Source organism: Nicotiana tabacum, chromosome 4 (assembly GCF_000715075.1).
Source record: "Nicotiana tabacum cultivar K326 chromosome 4, ASM71507v2, whole genome shotgun sequence".
Classification (NCBI taxonomy): domain Eukaryota; kingdom Viridiplantae; phylum Streptophyta; class Magnoliopsida; order Solanales; family Solanaceae; genus Nicotiana; species Nicotiana tabacum.
In genome coordinates, this window is record NC_134083.1 from 55539826 (window position 1) to 55562091 (window position 22266).

Below are 22266 nucleotides of genomic sequence, written 5' to 3' on the forward strand. Positions count from 1 at the left end.
AAGAATACCACAAAGGTCCTCAAGTCGCACAACGCCTGCGCCGGCGATGCCACCGACAGAAAAGCCCAGAAAATTTTTGGACGTGGACTTCAAGCGCAGGCATCAATAAATATTCTTCTACCTAACCACACTGAGTTTGCAGTGCTTTATCAATGAGGACATTCCAGTCTTGGGAGAAGAAACTCCGGCTAATGAGCGGTTTGTGGTCACGGAGGCATGGAAGCATTTTGACTTCTTGTGCAAAATTATATATTGAGTTGCTTGGAATATGGCTTGTACAATGTTTACAATGTCATGGAAACTTCGAAAGAGTTATGGAACGCTCTTGAAATGAAGTACAAGACAGAAGATGCTGGACTTAAGAAGTTTGTTGCCGCAAAGTTCTTGGACTTTAAAATGGTTGACAGTAAGTGTGTCATAACTCAAGTTCAAAAACTGCAAGTCAACGTTCATGACCTCCTTGCCGAAGGTATAAATCGAATCAATATTTTTATTAAAGATGTTGATTATATTATTAATAAAGCGTTTCAAGTTGCAAATAAAGCGTTTCAAGTTGCGGCATTTATTAAAAAGTTGCCTCCAATATGGAAGGACTTTAAAAACTACTTGAAACATAAGCACAAGGAGATGAAGTTGGAAGATCTTATTATTCGCCTAAGGATTGAAGAGGACAACAAGGCTGCAGAAAAAATATCTCGTGGAAATTCAACAACAATGAGTGCAAATATTATTGAGAAAGCTTCCACGAGCAAAAAGAGAAAGAAGCCGTCTGGACCAAAGAATTACCCTAGAAAAAATAAATCCAAAGGTAATTACCACAACTGTGGAAAGGTTGGACACAAGGTTGCTAACTGTCGTGCACCAAAAAAGGACAAGAAGAAAAGCCAAGCAAGCATGATTGAGAAGAATGACGAAATAGACGACTTATGTGCCATGCTTTCTGAATGCAACCTGGTCGGAAATCTTAGAGAATGGTGGATTGATTCTAGGACCCCTCGTCATGTTTGTGCTAACAAGGAGTTGTTTACTTCTTATGCTCTCGCTGGTCCCAACGAGATAGTTTTTATGGAAAATTCTGCTACTGCAAAAATTGAAGGAACGGGCAAGATAGCTTTGAAGATGACTTCTCGCAAGATTGTGACTCTAAACAATGTCTTTCATGTTCCTAAAATGCGGAAGAATTTAGTATCGACATCACTTCTAGTCAAGAACGGCTCTAAGTATGTTTTTGTTACTGATAAGGTTGTAGTTAGTAAGAATGAAATGTATGTAGGAAAAGGTTACCTTATTGAGGGCTTTTTCAAACTCAATTTAATTGTCATTGATACGAATAAAATTTCAGCTTCTTCTTACTTGCTTGAGTCAAATAATTTATGGCATGAACGTTTAGGTCACGTCAACTTCAAAACTTTACAAAAAATGATTAATTTGGAAATATTGCCTAAGTTTGAATGCAATAATTTGAAATGTCAAATATGTGTGGAATCAAAGTATATTAAAAATCCTTATAAGTCAGTTGAAAGGTAAATACGACTAATTTGGTCTGGGACTGGAGGAATGAAATCATCAATTATCTCGAGCACGGGAAGTTGCCCGAAGACTCCAAGGCGTCCCGGGTGCTGCGCGCCAAAGCAACATGATATAGCTTCAAAGGAGGCCAACTGTACAGGAAATCTTTCCAAGGCCTGCTGACCCGATGCTTAGGAGCATATGAAGCTAATTATGTTATGCTCGAAGTCCACGAAGGGATATGTAGAAATTATTCGGGCACAAATTCCTTAGTACTAAAACTGGTAAGGGCATGATACTATTGGCCCCGAATGGAGCAAAATCCCAAAGCTTTCGTGCAAAAATGTAATAAGTGCCAACGCTACGCACCACTGGTACATCAACCAGCAGAACCATTACATTCAGTTCTATCTCCATGGCCCTTCATGAAGTGGGGAATGGATATCGTCAAACCATTACCGCCGGCCCTTGGTAAGGTAAGATTTCTTTTAATGTTAACTGACTATTTTTCTAAGTGGGTTGAAGCAGGTCCTTATCAGAAGATCGGCGAACGAGAGGGGGTGGATTTCTTGTGGGAGAACATAATTTGTAGATTTGGAATACCAAGAGAGATAGCATGTGATAACGAGCCACAGTTTATAGGCGCAAATATCACAAAGTTCCCTTAAGACTTGAAAATCAAAAAAATCACATCTTCGCCCTATCATCCGAGCGCAAATGGGCGCAAATGGTCAAGCAGAATCAATGAACAAAGTGATTATATAAAATCTCAAGAAAAAGTTGGAAGCGACTAAAGGTAAATGGCCTGAGGAACTGCCTGGAGTGCTATGGGCGTACCGAACAACGGCCAAATCAAGCATAGGAGAAACTCTTTTCTCTCTTGTGTACGGAGCGGAAGCCTTAATCCCGGTGGAAGTAGGAGAGCCTACCTTGAGATATTTTCAGGCAAGTGAAGAGACGAACAACGAAGTGATGTTAGTTAACTTGGAGCTACTCGATGAGTACAGGGACTTTGAGCAAATAAGAATGGCAGCCCAAAAGCAGAGAATGGAAAGATATTATAATCGAAGAGCCAATCTCCGTTATTTCAAAGTGTGAGACTTGGTTCTAAGGAAAGTAACTCAAAACACCCGGGAACTCAACGCATGGAAGCTAGGTCCAACCTGGATAGGCCCCTACCGGGTTTCAGCTGTTACCGAAAAAGGTTCATACGAGTTGGAGAATCAGGATGGAGAAAAGTTGCCAAGCAATTGGAATGTGGCACACCTCAAGAGATATTATTGCTGACGAACATCACCTGTACTGAAAGTATCTGTTGCACTCTTTTTCCCTTCGTCCAGTTTTTGTCTCAATTGGAATTTCCTAAAAAATAGTATAACTTGCGCAAAACACTTAAGAAAAAAATAATGCAAAGATTAAAACTTGCGTAAATGTTCAGACAAAAGAATGTAGAAAGACTCATGCAATATTTGATCAAAAGATGTTTTTATTCATAATAAGTGTGCCAAAACAGCACAGGTACAAAAGTTGGGAAGAAAAAAGCTAAACTACTGCATCTACGGAACCCGGAGGAAGAGAAGTGTCCGCGCCCCCCAGGGGAAGTGGGTAGATCCGCCGATGGCCCAACATCTTGGCCCTCATCAGTTTAGCCTTCAACATCTTCGCCCTCCGGTTCCTCTTCAGTTCCTGAGGTTTCGGAACCGAAAACATTAGGCCCTACCGGGAGACCTCTTTTAGCAGCTGACTCTAGCTCACGGGCTTTAGCAATTTCGGCATCAAAGTCAATGATACCCGCTTTAGCCTCTTCCAAGATTTTTCTCCTCATGTTGTACATAACGTAAGTTTTTTCAACAACGAGGGAAGCCGCTCGACGCTTGAGTTCTTCTTTAAGTTGGTCAACCTTGGCAGAAAGGTTTTCCTGGAGGATCTAATAGACTTGAGTCTAACGTCGAGTTCGCGGACAGTAAAGTTGAAAATTCTATTATGCTCAATGGTTTTCTTATACTTCTCCTCCAATTGGGCATTTTCACCCCTGTAGCAGCTAGCTCTTCAGTTTTGGAGTTCAAGGCCTGCCTCTAAGTTGGTCAATCTCTTAGCGGAGGCAGCCTTACGATCGGATGCAGCAAGAATGACACTATGGACTTCAGCCCATTTGGCCTTGGCCTCTTCAAATTGAACCCTCAGCGGGGCAATATCTTGGCTAAGGGTTTCCACTTCTTTCTCGCTTTGCTGCAAACGAGTCTCCAACACAATGGCCTCAACAGCTTTGGCTTCCTATTCTGAGAGGCGAGCAACAGTTTGGTCCCACTCGGCCAAAAGTTGATCCCGCTCAGAGGTGAGATATTCTTTTTCCCGAATCAACTTCTGGAGGCCCTCGGAAGCAAGGAAATTGGCCTGCAAAACAAGAAAGGCGAACTCAGGATATTTATTCAATCAAAGATATGAGACATGACAAAAGAAATGAAGAATGTACCGTTGCGGCGTTGTGCATGGCATTGTTCAACAAGCACTCTCCCGAGAGAACCTATATCTTTTTCTAATCTTTTTCTGAAGCCAAAGACTTCAGATAGTTAGCAAGTTCCACCAGTCGGGATAGCAAATTGCATCCGGTGGAGACCGAGAGAGTAACGCTCCTCCTTCTTTGCGGTTTTTCTGAGGGGGCAGCATAATTTTGCCCCAAATTCTCATGAACTGGGGACTGGGGGAGGGGAACATACTTTTCTCGGACAAATACAGACGGTGGAGAAGATGTAACAGTTGTTGGTGGGAGAGTTGGTGAAGAAGGAGATGGAGCTGATGGTGTTGAAGGGTGAGAAGCAACTGCGACAAACGCAATGCTGGTTGTTGGTTGCTCATCAACCGAAGACGGCAGGGACTCGGTACTCATCCCCATAATACCGGGCGCATCGACTGGGATCTGAAAATGGGAGTTGGCAGTTTCCACCATTTCATACTCCCCCAGAGCGTCGAGGCAACATCCTCGGTTGGTGTAACTAACTCAACAAATTGAGCAGTCTGTTGATCTGAGGAATGTCATTGTCTTCTATGTAGAGAAGCTCCCTCCTCGCTAACTTCTCCATCGTCGTCAATCATCACGATATCTATGGCCAGCCGAGCAGAGGACTCGTCACCAAGACTTCCGGAGATGACTCAAGGGCAGCATTCTTCGCCCTCTTATTCTTTCCCCCGGCCGCGGAGGAACGCCTTTTTTTTGGTTGCTTGCTCTCCGGTCGGGGACTCCGAGAATAAGCACTTGCACTAGAAGCAGGCCCGGAGACATCGGCCTGTGAAAAAGCTTTCTGTAGTAGCCTCGCCGCATCAGCAGAATCAGCCAAAACGTCCTCATCGGGGACGACAATCGAGCCCTGGGTTAAACCTATATTAAGCAAGAGAGAAAAATCAGACAACTTTCTCATAAGAAAGGATAAGGACAAGATGAGTTCAACTTACCATGATTTTTGGCCTTCCACCCATATTTCAGGGACAATTCTTTTCACGTGCGGGTTTCGGGTGTAGTGACGTCCAAAATTTTCTGAACCCATTGGTCCAAGCCGTCAATCCTAGGGTGAATTCACCGAGTCGCTGAGACAGGTAAAGGGATAAAAGTTAATAAAGATGAGGAATGGTCTTTAACAAGAATAGAAGCAAAATGTATACTTACGAGTATGGTTTCACAATTTCGGGAAGGAAGGAGTCGAGGCCGGGATGATGTCACTGGTGGCAATTGAAACAAACTGTTCCATCCACACGCAATCGTTATCATCATCCATGCTGGATAGCAATGCATGGTAGACCCGCTTGCCGAAGTTAATCACCCCCTACGGAAAATCTTGGGGGAATAAAAGTTCATCACGTGAGCTAGAGATAGCTCATCCCCCGTTTCTTGGCACAGGCGTCGAAGGAAAGCAATCGACCTCCACACAGAGGGACTCACTTGTGCCAAACATACTTGGTAGCGGAGGCAAAACTCCACAATAACGGAGTCAAGCTCTCCACTCAGAGATAATATCCCCAAAGTGAAGGGATACGTATAAAAGTACGTAAAACCCTTCTTGGGTAAGGTTACTCGCTCCGCCAGATCAGGAGCAATAATGTTTAAACCTTGACAATGACAATCTTCCTTCATAGTAGGAATGCTGGAAGGATGGATGGAAGAAGGATATCTGCTAACGGCCCATCTGCGAGGGCTAACAGAAGGAAATTTCTCTTTGAAGTTGTCACGACCCAAAATCTCACCTGTCGTGATGGCGCCTATCTCAATACTAGGCAAGCTGACAATCTCAATAAACTATCATATCTTTCAAGTTTGAAAACATAATATCTAAATTTTAGCGGAAGAAAAACTCACAAATACATATATAAACACTCCCAAAACCCGATGTCACTGAGTACATGAGCATCTAATATGAATACAAGTCTAGAAAATACGGTCTATAATAGTCTAAGACCAAATACAGTAAACAATGAGATAGGGAAAGGAGAGACAAGGTCTGCGAAATACGACAGCTACCTCTGAATTTCCGAAAAATCAACTGTGCGAGAGAATCGACACCCACTATATCCGGGAATACATGAATCTGCACACAAAGTGCATGGTGTAGTATGAGTACAACCAACTCAGCAAGTAACAACAATAAATAAGTAAGTGAAGATAGTGACGAGCTACACAATTATAGTTCACTTTCAGTAATTCCAGCAAAGAATATACATGCTTTCAAATCCAGCAGTTTAAGTCAAATCAATTCTATACAGTTCAAGTTCATGTAATCCGGATATAAAATCTTTCAGAGAATTTCATAACGATGACAGATAGCAACTAAGTGCAACAACAAATGAAAAGCAAGTACAGCCTCTCAGGGCAACAGTCACTCAACTCATCACAACAGCTTAACCACTCGGCTCTCAGTTCTCAGCACTCACACTCAATGGGTACCCGCGCTCACTGGCGGTGACCTACAGCCCAAGCGCTATAATATGCACGGACAATTCACGTGCTGCATGGATAACTCACGTGCCATAGTATAAATATATGGATCCGCACGGACAACTCACGTGCTATAGTATAATATAAGGATCCGCACGGACAACTCACGTGCTATAGTATAATATCTCACAATCAGGCCCTCGGCCTCACTCAGTCATAAATCTCTCGAGTCTCTCGGGCTCTCAATAATCATGAAAAATCAGTCCAAACAACAATGATATGATGCATCAATAAGGAGCAATAGAGATTGAGATAAAATAAACAAGTGAACTGTGACTGAGTACAAAACAATAATTTAGCAGATAATTCAACATGTACACGACCTTTGTGGGTCCCAACAGTACCAACATATGGCCTAAATATGATTTCTAACATGACTTATAGTCAAATTTTTACAACACATAGAAAGCACATAGCTAACAAGTTATTCAACTTTACAATTTTCACAGGACGGACCAAGTCACAATCCCCTCAGTGAACGCCTACATGCCCGTCAGCTATCATGTGTGTCACCTCCAAAATAATCACATGGCACAAAATCCGGAGTTTCATACCCTCAAGGCTAGATTTATAACTATTACTTACCTCAAACCGTGAAATTCTTATTCCGCTAAGCCTTTGCCTCGTGAATTGGCCTCCAAACGCCTCGAATCTAGCCACAAATAATTCGATTCAGTCAATAAAATTTATTGGAATTAATTCCATAAGAAAATGCTAATTTTCCATAAAAATCAGAATTTTAGGTCAAAAATCGCCCGTGGGGCCCATGTCTCAGAATGCAGTGAAACTCTCAAAATCCGACAACCCATTTAATTATGAGTCCAACCATACTAGTTTCACTCAAATCCGACACCGAATCGACACCAAAATCTCAAAAATTAGTTTCTATAAGATTTCTAAAATTTTTCAAAATTTCAATCTCAAAACACTAATTAAAGGGTGAAAACAAATGATGGATTCGGTTAATCTAACCATAATTGAGTTAAGAACACTTACCCCGATATTTTCTCTGAAAATCTCCCAAAAATCGCCTCTCCCCAAGCTCCAATTTGACAAAAATGGAAAATGGGAAGAAGTCCCCTGCTTTATAACTTATAGTTCTGTACAGGCCCTCGGCCTTCGGTTTTCTGCCTTCGGTCTTCGGTTTTTTGCTTTCGGCCTTCGGTCCTTAGTTTTTTACCTCGATTTTCTCCAGCATCGATTTTTTTTATGACCTTGATTTTTTTTTCATGACCTCAGTTTTCATGGCCTCGATTTTTAATGAGGAAAATAGAAGACGTAGTAAACATCAAAAGACATCTACTTATTTTGGACCAGAGATTCTAGCATTCTTGTTGGAAAATGAGCCTCAAACGTTCAAAGAAGCAATGTCTTCCTCAAAAGCACAATATTGGAAAGAGGCAGTCAATAGTGAGATAGAATCCATATTAAGTAATCATACTTAGGAATTGGTTGATCTTCCTCTAGGAAAGAAACCTTTGGATTCTAAGTGAATTTTTAAAAAGAAAATGAAAGCTGATGGTACTATTGACAAATATAAGGCAAGATTAGTTATTAAAGGATTTAGACAACGAGAAGGTCTTGATTACTTTGACACATACTCGCCGGTAACAAGGACTACATCTATCCGGGTGTTAATAACGTTAGCCGCCGTATATGGCCTTTAAATCCATCAGATGGATGTGAAGACAGTCTTCTTAAATGGAGATTTGGAGGAAGAAATTTATATGGAACAACCTGAAGGGTTCGTAGTTCCCGGAAAAGAAAAGAAGTGTTAAGTAATTATACGGACTAAAACAAGCACCAAAATAATGGCATGCGAAATTTGACCAAATAATATTGTCAAATGGTTTCAAGATCAATGAGTGTGACAAATGTGTTTACATTAAGAATACTCCAAATCAAATAGTCATTGTTTGTTTATATGTGGATGATATGTTGATAATGAGTAAGGACATTGCTAACATAAATGCTACTAAGCGCACACTTACTAGTAAGTTTGATATGAAAGACTTAGGAGTTGCTGATTTAATTTTGGGAATTAAGATCCTTAAGACTCCTCAGGTCTAGCTTTGTCTCAATCTCATTATATTAAAATGGTACTTGAAAAGTTCAAATATTTGGACTTTAAAGTTGCAAGAACGCCAATTGATTTAAACCATACTCTTGTAAAGAATAAAGGTCAAAGCAAGTCTCAATTGGAATATGCTCGAGTGTTGGAAAGTTTGATGTACATTATGAATTGTACACAACCTGATATAGCTTGTGCGATAAGTAAGCTTAGTCGATATACAAGTAATCCCGACCAAGCTCATTGGATATCAATGAAACGAGTTTTGGGGTATTTGAAATATACCCAAGACTATGCATTGCATTACAATAATTATCCCACAGTTATTGAGGGATATAGTGATGCAAATTGCATCACCGGATCAACAGAATCAAAATACACAAGTGGATACGTTTTTACCATTGGTGGAGGAGCAGTGTCTTGGAAGTCGTCCAAATAGTCATGTATCGCCCGCTCTACAATAGAGTCTGAGTTTTTAGCTTTAGACAAGGCCAGTGAAGAAGCTGAATGGCTCCAGAATTTCTTGGAAAATATTCTATTTTGTCCCAAACCTTTGGCACCTATATGCATACATTGCAACAGTCAAGTGGCAATAGGAAGGGCTGGGAGCATTATGTATAACGGTAAATCTCGTTACATACGACGAAGGAATAATACCGTTAGATAAATATTCTCTAGTGGAATTATCACAATTGACTATGTATCGGATCTGCTTACAAAAGGCCCAACCATAGAGGCGGTTGAGAAGTCATCAAAGGGAATGGGACTATGACCGAGGACAAGTCACTGTGGCGATAACTCTACCTAGAAGACTGAAGATCCCAAGATCTAGGTTCAAGGAGCTCAAACAAAGTCATTAGTGACGGTTCAACATTGTCAAATAAAATTTTGGTTCATTCTCATGATGAAGACATTGTTCAGTACCAAGGATAAAACGCCAAGGCTTTTTAATGGTTTCTAAGTTTGATACGGGGTATATCAAATAGTGTATCTATGGGATAACACGCTTAGGAATTACCTATGTAAGTGTGAAGTATAAGCCGCTTCAAGGAGAATGTTGTAAGGCCAGTTCTTTACGCACTTATGAAACCAGGCGGTGTTCATGGCTGAAACGAGCAGAACAATGAGTGCCAAAGATGGTTAAGAGTTGATTGTGTGACGTATGGTTGTCGAGGTATACACCAAAGTTCGACGGTTCAAAGATATCAAATCTACCGATTGATCGAGTATATCCGACATGTGTTCACTACGGAAAGTTCAAGAGGAAACCTACTTATCCAGATGCGATTAATCCTTACTTGCGAATCATACAGTTTTTTCATGCATGTTTTTTCGGATAGCCATTCCCCATTCATGTGGGGGTTTTATTAATCAAAACAAAACAAAAAGAGGTGTGAATGGAAAATGGTAGAAAAAGAAATGGAGGGAAATAAAAATTTGAATTAGTCCCTCTTACAAAGGAACTTTGTCCCTCATTGGATAGAAAGAGGAAAATTCTTGTGCTTATGTGTAGAAGCACTTCTTCTAACTCTTAAAGAATTGAGAAGAGAACAAACCTCACGTCGTCGTCGTCGTCGAATCACACGGTTTTTTCATGTATGTTTTTTCGGATAGCCATTCCCCATTCATGTGGGGTATTATTGGGATTTATTAATGAAAACAAAAGGAGGTGTGAATGAAAAATGGTGAAAAAAAAAATTAAGAGAAATGAAATTTTGAATTAGTCTCTCTTATAAAGGAACTTTGTCCCTCATTGGATAGGAAGAGCAAAATTCGTGTGCTTATATGTAGAAGCACTTCTTCTAGCTCTTAGAGAGTTGAGAAGAGAGCAAGCCTCGCGTCGTCGTCGTCGTCGCTCGCTCGGCTCGGCTTCAGATTTGGATTCGAATTTGGTCAATTGATATGATTGATTGATAATTTTTTCTACCAAATATATTTTCCATTTCCATCATTTAATATTTTCTTTTTGCGCGGAAAAGTATTAAATTCGCAGCATTATTTCCCAACGGTCGAATTCGCGACCAGCCATTCCGTTTAGCAGAAATTCCAATAATTTCTGTCGAATGGATACCTCTTCAAATGAACAGGCACCTTCCCACATGTTGAGACTCTACAGATAGAGAGGCTCAACCTCATTTTTCACCACCGAATCTGAAAATCTCTCCCCTCTATCTTCTGCATTCTGCATTGTTTTCAAAGCAAAAACGTAAGCATTCTATATGATTTGCTCCGCCATTTGAGTTCGCCGAAGTTCTGTGATTTAAAGTGCCGCTCAGAATAGTTATTTAGTTCTATCCTGAGAGGAATTAATTCGAAACCTTGGGTAATTGTGAGGGGATTAAATTCCTTAAAGACACACAAGAAACTTGTAGGCTCGGAATTTTCTGTTTTTGTTTTCTTAAACTAACGTCTTTTGATTTTCTGATTGTGAATACAGAATACTAACAATAACTTCTGCCAAGGAAATGAAATAGCTTATGTTTTGGCTAAGGAAACAACCAAGTAGTCCAATCTCAATAAAGCAAAGTGTTTTGTAGTTTCACCTCCCTTTGTTGTGACCAGGATGCTTGCGGACAAGGAAAGGATATCTTTTGTTAAGCCAATTTAGAAAGTGTCAGTAGGAAGTTGGCTAAACTTGGAAATTTGAATGCCGTGGATGACATCTCAGCTGTTTGTAATGATCAAATAGATCCTATGTTCGAAGTTTCTTATTATATAATGAATAAATATTTCAGTTTCTCAAAAAAAAAACGCTTGTATAATAAAGTCAACGTGGTGCTAAGGGGATGAAAACATTTGAACGGATATCATTTGAATGTTTATTGAAACTTCTAACTACTATACTCCCTTGTATATGCTTAAGAAAATCTAAGTGATGGAACATAATAAAAGTAAGTTAGGTAAGACAAAATTTGCATCGAAATGGACGTAAACTTATATACAGGACTCCAAGCATCTTGTTCAGCTTCATGGCAAGGCAGAGTTGCGAAGGCAAGCATGTCCGATGTGCAATGCTTGGAGGGGCCATGTCATGTCTTTAGCTTCATTGAGTGCGCGCTAAGTGCAGGCATGAGCGCATGGGGCACGTTACGGGGCAAGTACTCGTTGGCTCTAGTTGCGTGTTGGTGTTGTGCACGTAGACCTATGATTTGAAAATAGCTAGGACAACATTGTCAAATAAAAATTTGAGTAAATGCCATAGCGAAAATTGAACCAATGGCAGAACACTAAGGGTCGTTTGGTATGATGGATAAGCAAAAATAATTCTGGGATAAAAATTTAGTACGGTCTTATCCCTTATTTGGTTACTAATCCTAGTTATCCCAGGATTAAAAATAGATAACATATACCTGTTAGAGGGTGGAATAATAATACTAGGATAAGATATCCCAGGATAAAGCAATAATATTAACAATTTCAGGATTAAACAATATACCAAACAGTAAATAAAAAATAATGAGAGGACATGATAATTAATCTCATCATAACTTGTCTTCAAACAAAACGGTCCCCAAAAATCCAAATCGACCAATGCAAATGCTAAGCTTTGAATCTTAATGTGGTAATAAAAATATATACATATTATTTAATATATAAATACGTACTATATATTTTTTGAAGTTACCGAAGGCCGATAACCCCCTAATCTAAGTACATCCGCCTCTGGCGCTATGGCATTACCTGCTCTTGGATGAGGGCTATGGATGGGACAACATAAGCACAAGGGCAGTTATCACTTGGCACTTCAACGGTTAAGACTACAAGCCGCCGATTGCACTGGACAAATTTGGCCCTTTTCCAGAAAATCATAAACCCATCCGTATCGAGTGAGAGATATATATTGGAAACAACCCGCCAAAAACAACAAATATCTTCTCAATTCATAACAACAAACACTTAAAAGTAGATAGAAGCTCTCCACTAGCTTTCATTCTGTATTCAATCAAATCCCTACCATGGCGTGAACACTCTTTGAACCCTTCAGAACCCCAAGATAATATTAAGGGAATGGCATCAACGGCACTGCTGAGTATTCCTCCGCCACAGTTAAACTCCACAACAAAATCAAAGGTACAACGAAAAAACTGTATTTGTTGCTCTCTAGATTCCTCGACTTCTGCTACTACTACTACTTCTGTTAATGACCAAGATACCCCCAAGAAATTCACCTATAGTAGAGCTTCTCCATCTGCTAGATGGCCCCACCTTAAATTCACTGACACCCACCAAAATTCACAGCCCTCCCAATTATCTGTACCCGTTCCCTCCATTAAAGATGTTGAATTTGGTACTGAAAGTGATGTAAAAGAGGAGTCTTTGAACTCAAATGATGAAAACCAAGAGGTATTGGGTAGGCCCAGTAGGACTAAGGCTAAGAAAATGACTAAACTTGCACTTAAAAGGGCTAAAGATTGGCGTAAAAGGGTACAATTTTTAACTGATAAGATATTGGAGCTAAAACCTGAGGAGTTTGTAGCTGATGTGCTTGATGAAAAGATGGTGCAAATGACCCCTACTGATTTTTGCTTTGTGGTCAAATGGGTTGGTCAATCTAGTTGGCAAAGGGCATTAGAGGTGTACGAATGGCTCAATCTTCGACATTGGTATTCTCCGAATGCTCGAATGCTTGCAACTATACTTGCTGTGTTGGGCAAGGCCAACCAGGAATCATTGGCCGTGGAGATATTTATGAGGGCAGAACAAAATGTTGGGAACACAGTTCAAGTGTATAATGCAATGATGGGTGTTTATGCGCGAAATGGGCGGTTTTCCCGGGTTCAGGAGTTACTTGATTTAATGCATGAGCGGGGGTTTGAGCCTGATCTTGTGAGTTTTAATACTTTGATTAATGCACGTCTGAAATCAGGCCCTATGACACCAAACTTGGCAATTGAACTTCTTAATGAAGTAAGGAGTTCGGGGATTCAACCTGACATAATAACTTATAACACTCTGATTAGTGCTTGCTCGCGCGAATTAAATGTTGAGGAAGCTGTAAAAGTTTTTAATGAGATGGAAAGTCATAGATGTCAACCTGATTTGTGGACGTATAATGCTATGATTTCAGTTTTTGGGAGATGTGGAATGGATGGTGAGGCTGCAAAGCTGTTCAATGAACTGGAGGCGAATGGCTTTTATCCAGATGCAGTGACGTATAATTCACTGCTCCATGCATTTGCAAAGCAAGGGAATATTGAGAAGGTTAAAGAAATATGTGAAGAGATGGTGAACATGGGATTCGGAGAGGATGAAATGACGTATAATACCATCATTGACATGCACGGGAAACATGGTCGGCATGACCTTGCATTGCAAGTCTATAGGGACATGATATCTTCCGGTCGAAGTCCTGATGTAGTTACATATACTGTTCTTATTGACTCACTAGGGAAAGCCGGTAAAATGGCAGAGGCTTCAAAAGTGATGTCTGAGATGCTAAATGCAGGGGTAAAGCCAACAGTGAGAACTTACAGTGCCTTGATTTGTGGTTATGCAAAAGTAGGGAAGCGGGTTGAAGCAGAAGAGATGTTCGACTGCATGGTACGTTCTGGAATTAGGCCAGATCACTTGGCATACACAGTGGTGTTGGACATGAATCTGAGGTCTGGTGAGACCAAGAAAGCAATGCTGTTGTATCATGAAATGGTGCGCAATGGATTTGCTCCTGATCTTGATCTATATGAATTTATGCTCCGAGCTCTTGGAAGAGGAAATGAAGAAGAAAATATCCAGATTGTGATCAAGGACTTGAAAGAATTGGGTAATTTGAGTCCAGAATCGATTTCATCTCTACTTATTAAGAGTGAATGCTACGATTTTGCTGCCAATATGTTGAGATTAGCTGTTGAAGAGGGTTCTAACTATAATTATGATGACCTGTTGTCTATTTTGGGTTCATACAGTTCATCGGGGAAGATCTCAGAAGCTATAGAGTTCCTAAATTTTGTGAAGGAACATGATTCCAGGTCCAAGAAGCTTATAACTGATGCCTCAATTATTATTAACTGCAAAGCTCAAAATTTAGATGCTGCTTTGAATGAGTACCACGAAACAGGTAAAAGTGATTCATATAATTTCAGTTTTGCCGTGTATGAGTCCCTCATCAGGTGTTGTGAGGAGGCTGAACAGTTTGCTGAAGCTTCTCAAATATTTTCTGATATGAGGGCCAGGGGTGTGGAACCTTCTCGGGATATTTGCGGAATAATGGCTGTCATTTATTGCAAGATGGGTTTTCCAGAAACAGCTCATTATTTGATTGACCAGTTGGAAGGAAATGGAATTCCCCTCGGGGACAACTCAATTCATGTAAGTCTTATTGAGGCGTATGGTAAGCTGAAAGTAGTTGAAAAGGCAGAGAGTGTTGTAGCAACTTTAGAAGAACGGTATGGTGTTGTGGAGAGGACGGCTTGGAATGCATTAATTCAAGCTTATGCTTTAAGTGGGTTTTATGAGAAAGCTAGAGCTGTTTTCAATACCATGATGAGAAATGGTCCATCTCCTACAGTGGATACCATCAACAATCTCATGCAAGCGTTAATTGTTGATGGTAGATTAAACGAGCTGTATGTTCTGATTCAGGAACTACAAGATATGGGTTTTAAGATTAGTAAGAGTTCCATTCTTTTGATGCTTGAGGCATTTGCACAAGCTGGTGACATATTTGAAGTGAAGAAAATTTACCACGGAATGAGAGCTGCTGGATATTTACCTACCATACATCTTTATAGAGTTATAATCGGGTTATTGTGCAGGACTAAGCAAGTGAGAGACGCTGAAGCGATGCTTTCTGAGATGGAGGAAGCTGGATTCAAGCCAGATCTTTCAATATGGAATTCAATGCTCAAGTTATATACTAGAATTGAAGATTTCAAGAAGACAGTGCACATATACCAGAGAATTCAAGAAGCTGGACTCAAACCAGATGTGGATACTTACAATACTTTGATAATAATGTACTGTCGAGATCGTAGGCCAAATGAAGCTCTTATGTTATTGCATGAGATGAAAAGGCTGGGTCTGTCTCCTAAGAGAGACACTTATAAAAGCCTGATTGCTGCATTTTGTAAGGAGCTGATGCTGGAACAAGCTGAGGAACTCTTCGAAAGCCTGAGGTCAGAAGAACATAACCTCGATCGTTCTTTTTATCACTTAATGATGAAAATGTATAGAAGCTCTGGGAATCATTCTCAGGCTGAAAAGCTAATAGACAAGATGAAGGAATCAGGGGTGGAGCCATCTGGTGCTACAATGCATTTGCTGATGACTTCGTATGGTACTTCAGGCCATCCAATTGAAGCTGAGAAAGTGTTGAATAGTCTAAAGTCAAATGGTGTAAATCTCAGTACTCTACAATATGGCTCTGTTATTGATGCTTATCTCAAGAGCAGAGATTACAGTACTGGGCTTTTGAAGCTTAAGGAGATGCTTGGGGAAGGTCTAGAACCAGATCACAGGATATGGACTTGCTTTATCCGGGCTGCTAGTTTATGTGAATATGCGACTGAAGCCAAAACTCTTTTAGCTGCTGTGGCCGATGCTGGTTTTAGTCTTCCCATCAGGTACCATTTGAATTTAATTTTCTCTTCCCTTTTCAGGGAACTTCTATTTTGTGAGTGTCTTTTCAGGGGTGGGGTTGCTAATTATTCCATTTCCTCGCTTCAACTAACTGCCTGTCTCATATATTCAGGCTTCTAACAGAGAAGTCAGAGTCTCTGGTGTTGGACTTAGACCTCTACCTGGAGAAAATTGAAGTTGCAGAAGATAAAGCAGCATTAAATTTTGTAAATGCTTTGGAAGACCTGTTATGGGCTTTTGAACTCCGGGCCAGGGCCTCATGGATTTTTCAGCTGGCTATTAAAAGGAGCATTTACAATACTGATGTTTTCAGGTACATTGACTTTGCTTGCTCATAATAGGGAAACCTGTACTTGTAATCATGGTGTATTTGATGTGTAGCTTAACTATTCCACTTTTAAAACTTACATGGTATATGGAAACCTCTTAAGTTCGTTTATTTTTTAAATTTTTTAATATTTCTTCATGGAATAAAGAGATCTTCCAGATGAAATTTGCATCTCTTACTCAAAGCATCTGATATCATTTATTGATTATTTTATTTATGATTGTTTCTTTGAAAGATTAAATGCTAGTTTCAGCCCTTTTTCTGAAATCCTTTAGGAGTTGGCCGTTTCAGACAATAGTGATGCAGCTGGTTAAAGCATGGCCGGGGTTATATGTCAAACTATGAGTATATCATAATTCAACAATAGTAGGACCAAAGATGTCCTCTTTAGCTTAGATGAAAACATTTGAGGACGCACTCATAGTTTTAGGTCATAAAGCTGGCTTGGCTTTACTCTTCTAAATTGCATTATCTTTTGCTAGATCCAACTATACAGTCTGATTAACAAGTATGTTCTGTTCCATAGTCCAATGCCCAATATGTGTGTCAACTCCTTGAACTTTCTGCTGATATCTTTAATGAGTTGATTTGACCTGCATAAACCCATGGACTGACATGGAGAAGTTAAAAGCAGAGTTCCATTACAAGTTGCCAACTCATCCAACTGCCTCAGAATTACTTGTCCAAGTGATGAACCGCTAATTGTGTCCATGCCCCCCTTTTTTTTTATGAGTATTAGGGTACATGACAATGTCGTAGAACCTACACCTAGCAATTTCTGAATTCTGATTTTGACACTTTCAGTAGTGGAGGTTTATTACATGCAAAACATAGATTTGAAGTCAAATCGAATCTTGGATTTCTTTTTGTTGTTGTCTTTCAGTGAGAATTGGTTAAAATCCAATTATTTGGCACTTCTATGACTTGCATCTTCTTCTTGTGTTTTGAAGATACAAGCAAATCATCCAAAGGATATAGCCAACAGCATCTTTTTTGTTTTATTTTTGGTGTAAAATGGAACTTGTAAATGGGGCAGTATCAGTCCTAGAGCTGCTAGAGTACCTACATGTTTAGAAAGGGATATACTTTTGCTCCTCTGTGCAGATTTTTGGCACATTCTTATTGCTGTTATTAATAATATCTTATGATTTAAAAGTGTATTAGAACATTAAAAATTGTACCTTGTTTTCTGTTTCCAGTGCTTCACATTTCAGGTACTTTGTTGTCTTGTTTCAAGCTGATGGTCACTCTTTTGTTGTTTTTGACTCTTTATTAGGACAGAAGTCGACTTCTATGTTTTCTGCTTCTATTGGACCACTCTATGCATCCCGTTTTCTAACTGCTGCCCGTGTCACTATTCCACTGAAGTGGAAAATTTATATGGACTAAAAAACTATCTTAAGAATCGCGAACAAGTTTCTTTCTTGCTACTGCCCCTTGCTTGATGGGGGGAATAGAGCTTAGCAAAATGGTTTTTTTTTTTTTTTTTTTGGGGGTGGGGGGGTGGGGTGGGGGGTCTTTGAATGGTAATTTCCTTAGAATTCTCTTATGGAAGGCCTTGGGGAGAAGAGTTTTTTTATATTATCTCCATGGAGTCAAGATTGTGGCTTGCATTTCATGACAATCTTTTAGTTGAGTCATTCCTACTTTTGCAACAACAACGACCCAGTAAAATCTCATTAGTGAGGTATGTGGAGGGTAGTGTGTACGCAGACCTTACCCCTACCCAAAGGAGTAGAGAGGCTGTTTCCGAAAGACCCTCGGCTCAAGATAACAAAAAGAGACATTATATCAGTACCGTCAATAGATACCATAGGAATAATAACAGAATCATAAAGACCAGAAAATAGATGAAAAGTAAAAGCAATAGCCACTAAATAGACCCGGCATATGAAAAACGAAAGTCTTTCCTACTTTTGCATTTTTATCTAATTGTCTTTTGATGATCATCTTATTCTGCAGGGTGGCTGACAAGGATTGGGGGGCCGACTTCAGGAAGTTGTCTGCTGGTGCTGCTCTTGTTGGTCTAACATTATGGCTTGACCACATGCAGGCAAGTTTTTTCTTTAAAAAACTTAAGTTCCATAACCATATCCTAAAGGAAGAAAACAATTTTTAAGCTCTTTAAAGCTTCGTACCCTTTATATAAAGATTCTTTTTCAGTTAGGAGATTTGTTAACTAGCTCCTCTCTGCTGGTTTTTGTTGACGAGTTCCAAAGCTAATTGCTTTATTGTAGCATTCATAAAACTTGGGTTGTTATTAGTGCGCTGATCTTATCAGCCAATACCCACAGCTATATTTGACAAACTTGACATTGACTTAATTCCTTTTTTGTTCATTGAGGGTATAAATCAAAGTCTTGTTGCATTACAGTTGTAGCTTAGCTTAATAAACTAGGAAATAATTATTTATTCATGTCCATGCTTGATTATATTTATTCTACCTTGTTTTCATTGTTTTTCTTCTTAAGATCCTTTTGATGACTTTGCCATTGTTGTCGAGGTTTCCTAAAGGTAGCCCAAAGTGAACAGAGCTGCTTGACATAATCCTACTGTTACTGCAGGATGCATCCTTGGAGGGCTTTCCTGAATCTCCAAAATCTGTCGTACTGATTACCGGTAAATCTGAATACAACAAAGTTTCTTTAAATAGTACAGTGAAGGCATACCTTTGGGAGATGGGTTCTCCATTTCTACCTTGTAAAACTCGGACTGGAATACTTGTTGCAAAAGCTCATTCCTTAAGAATGTGGTTGAAGGATTCCCCATTTTGTTTAGATCTTGAGTTGAAAGATAGACCTAGCCTTCCAGAGATGAACTCAATGCAGCTTATTGAAGGATGTTTTATTAGACGTGGTCTTGTTCCTGCTTTCGAGGACATAAATGAAAGGCTTGGGCCAGTAGGCCCCAGGAAGTTTGCGAGGCTTGCTTTGCTGTCAGATGAGAAGAGGGAGAAAGTAATTCAAGCTGACATTGAGGGGAGAAGGGAGAAGTTAGCCAAGATGAAGAACACTGCAGTCACAACGAGGAAGAATACTAAAAGCTTTAGGATGAAAAAGTTTGTCAGGGTGCCCGGTCGTGCAAAATCCAATGGCTTTGCCTGAGATATTGATGCTCGTGTCTTGTGGGGTGATTAGAAGTTCCATAAATATTGCATGACAAGTTCCAGAATATGGTCTGAGATGCATTCTTTTCTTAGGATGAACTTCTAAAGAGCTGACTGAGGAAGGAGCGTGGGAGGTGTCAGCGTCATGGCATATGCAAGTTTAATCAAGCGGAGATAACAGAACTTCAAACAATTCCAGAGCTGCAAGGAAAACTCAATTATCAAATCTAACAGAAATCATATACTAGCAGTTTTCCATTTCAGACATTTCCAGTTGCTGTTTGATTAAACAATGCCTGGAACGACTCCAGTAAGTTCCTGCTCAACTCTCTCTCCTCCTCCAACCCCCAACCCTCCAAATATAATCACAGTAATCCTCTTCAACATAGACATTTGTTTCATAATTGTATATTGCATGCACTTAGTGGCTCCTAGAATTTGAAGGTTATGGGTTCTAAACTTGCCATTGAACTCATAGCTCGTCTTAATTACTGAGTTCGCAATTAAATATTTATACATATTTAATGAATTTCCTAATTTAAATACAGGGTCTAAGCAAAAGCTACTGGGTTCGTCCGAACTCGGTAGCTAATGCTCTTGCTCTGCCTCAGCATGCACTCTAGCTCTGCTTCTCAAAGTCTTTTGCAAAATTGTGATTCACACGACTTATGCTCTTGTACCTTAAGGAATAGTTTGATTTCGCCTTTACTCGCAGAGCTACTTATACCTAGTTATCTGTGCAGTTGTTTTCATTATGAGGTTCAAGACGCGTTTTGGCCCCTAGCACTGGTTGACAACCTGATTTATCATGGCCATGAGATTCTTGTCCATGTTAAGCTGAAATGGGAGGAACTAAAGAAAGCCGAGTGCATGAGCTTGAGTCTGTGTTTGCTTGTAACTTGTAAGTTACTACCTGTCTACAGCGATTGTGCATAGACTCAGGTGTTGTCCGTGCAGAAACCTGATCATTCTCTACATGCAATAGTGGGAATGTGAAATCCTCGTGTTATCTATGTAGCTGCAGGTTATGCGTGGAGATAGAAAAGCATAAATAAATGTTAGGCATTGGGAAAAAAGCGTTATATGTGCCTTCGAAACCCAGTTTATGAATAGGTAGCCTTCTGTTTTTCGAGAGTTTTAACTAGTTTTGAGCCAAGTTTTATATATTGCTCGTATGGAAAACAGTCCTTTTATGTGCTCAAAGATAAAATCAAATCTTGAAAGGAAATGTTCATTGATCTTTCTAAATTCTTACTTTATTTTATTCTGTTTGCTATTTCGTTTCAAGGAGATGTCCTCATCTTATTGCATTCATCTTAGGGACAAATTCCATTCTTTTTTTCCTCCTCCATTTGCTTCAGCTTATGTAACAAGAAGAAAACTGGATTCGTAACGCAATGGTGTGAATAATAAAGTATCTCCCCATTTGTGTAAATTCGGAAAACTACAACTACTTACGCCTAAATCCCGAACAAGTTGGGGTCAGCTATATGAATCCACACCGACTATTTTGCTCCATTTAAGCTCATCTCAGACCAATATTACACAAACGAAAAATAAAAAACATAGTACAAGGAATTCTCTATAATTTCTACTGGTTAAACTCTGGCAAAAATAAACTCTTAGAAAGTATAAGAATTAAAGCACACTTATTAACATTGCTAAAATATATTCTCAACAATTGTTATTGCCTATATACATCCTTTCTTCCATTGTGCCCTATTTTATGAGTCTGCATTGATTGCATTGATTCTAAGAGATTTGTAAGTTTTTTTATGCAACTTTTTTTCATGTGATTTTTGGTTTATTTTATCCCCTTTTAAAACTTTCACGCATCATGGTTTCACACCTATGGACCGGTGCATTTAGAGATCGATGCAAATTATGATAGAACCATCTCAAGCAACTTTTCGTTTAATTTTAGTTGTATACTTCTTGCACTTACCGTCAAATGCGATCATTTTTAATATCCATCTTAGCATCCCATTTCTGCAACACTCATTGTGTGGAAGTGCTAAGACCATATCAACCTAAAATCATTTCATACAACATTATCGATCTTATAACTACTTTTCACTTTGATATGCATCCTTTCTATCACATAACACTCATTAACACTCCTCCATTCAAACATCTTATCTTAAATATTTAAATTGTTTGCATTTAGGCAATCCAATCCTGTCTAATCTCACTTCATCGTCGCTCTTCCTATGCCGACCAAACTTGTAATACATATGTCCAATCTTTATTCTGGCTATCCTAAAACTAATATGATCTAGAGTGCCCTCCACTTCAATCTTTTAGCTGACTCCCTCGTTGGTTTAATCAAAAAGCCAACAAATAACATATATCATGGGATCTTATAAATTAGTGCATTAATAACGAGAGTAAATAATTGCGGGCTTAATATCGATTCTGGTGTAAACCCACACAGAGAAACTCCTAATTACTGATAACTTTGAAGATAAGCCAAATCGCCATGAAAATCTAACTAGGGTTCATGAGAACAAAATTGAGAGAGAAAGAGAGCTGTAGATGTTTCTGTATATCCGAATGGCCAAAACTGTCCAAATGTGTACAAACTATACTATATATACATTGGGCCAAAATATCTTGAACCCGAAAAATATAAACCAAAAATTAACAAGACAAAAGCCTATACAATTAACTTATACACAACTGGGCCTATTTCT

At 39.4% G+C, this 22266-nt stretch overlaps 2 protein-coding genes across 3 annotated transcripts; both read left to right on the top strand.

The window, feature by feature from the left end:
- Nucleotides 1-294: 294 nt before the first annotated feature.
- Nucleotides 295-2177, top strand: LOC142179932 (uncharacterized). Its single transcript, XM_075250832.1, has 2 exons — nucleotides 295-1279; nucleotides 2038-2177. Exons 1-2 carry the CDS (start codon nucleotides 295-297, stop codon nucleotides 2175-2177), a joined length of 1125 nt encoding a protein of 374 aa, XP_075106933.1.
- A 10004-nt stretch (nucleotides 2178-12181) lies between these two features.
- LOC107802656 (pentatricopeptide repeat-containing protein At3g18110, chloroplastic) lies at nucleotides 12182-20821 on the top strand. Of its 2 annotated transcripts, none has more exons than XM_016626189.2 (5): nucleotides 12182-16123; nucleotides 16252-16452; nucleotides 18430-18520; nucleotides 19032-19883; nucleotides 20122-20821. In XM_016626189.2, the coding sequence occupies exons 1-4, from the start codon at nucleotides 12573-12575 to the stop codon at nucleotides 19569-19571; spliced, it is 4383 nt and encodes a 1460-aa protein (XP_016481675.1). In that variant the 5' UTR covers nucleotides 12182-12572; the 3' UTR covers nucleotides 19572-19883; nucleotides 20122-20821. The 2 variants fall into 2 exon arrangements, with proteins under 2 accessions (XP_016481675.1, XP_016481674.1); XM_016626188.2 differs by having other exon boundaries at nucleotides 20317-20821.
- Nucleotides 20822-22266: the final 1445 nt, after the last annotated feature.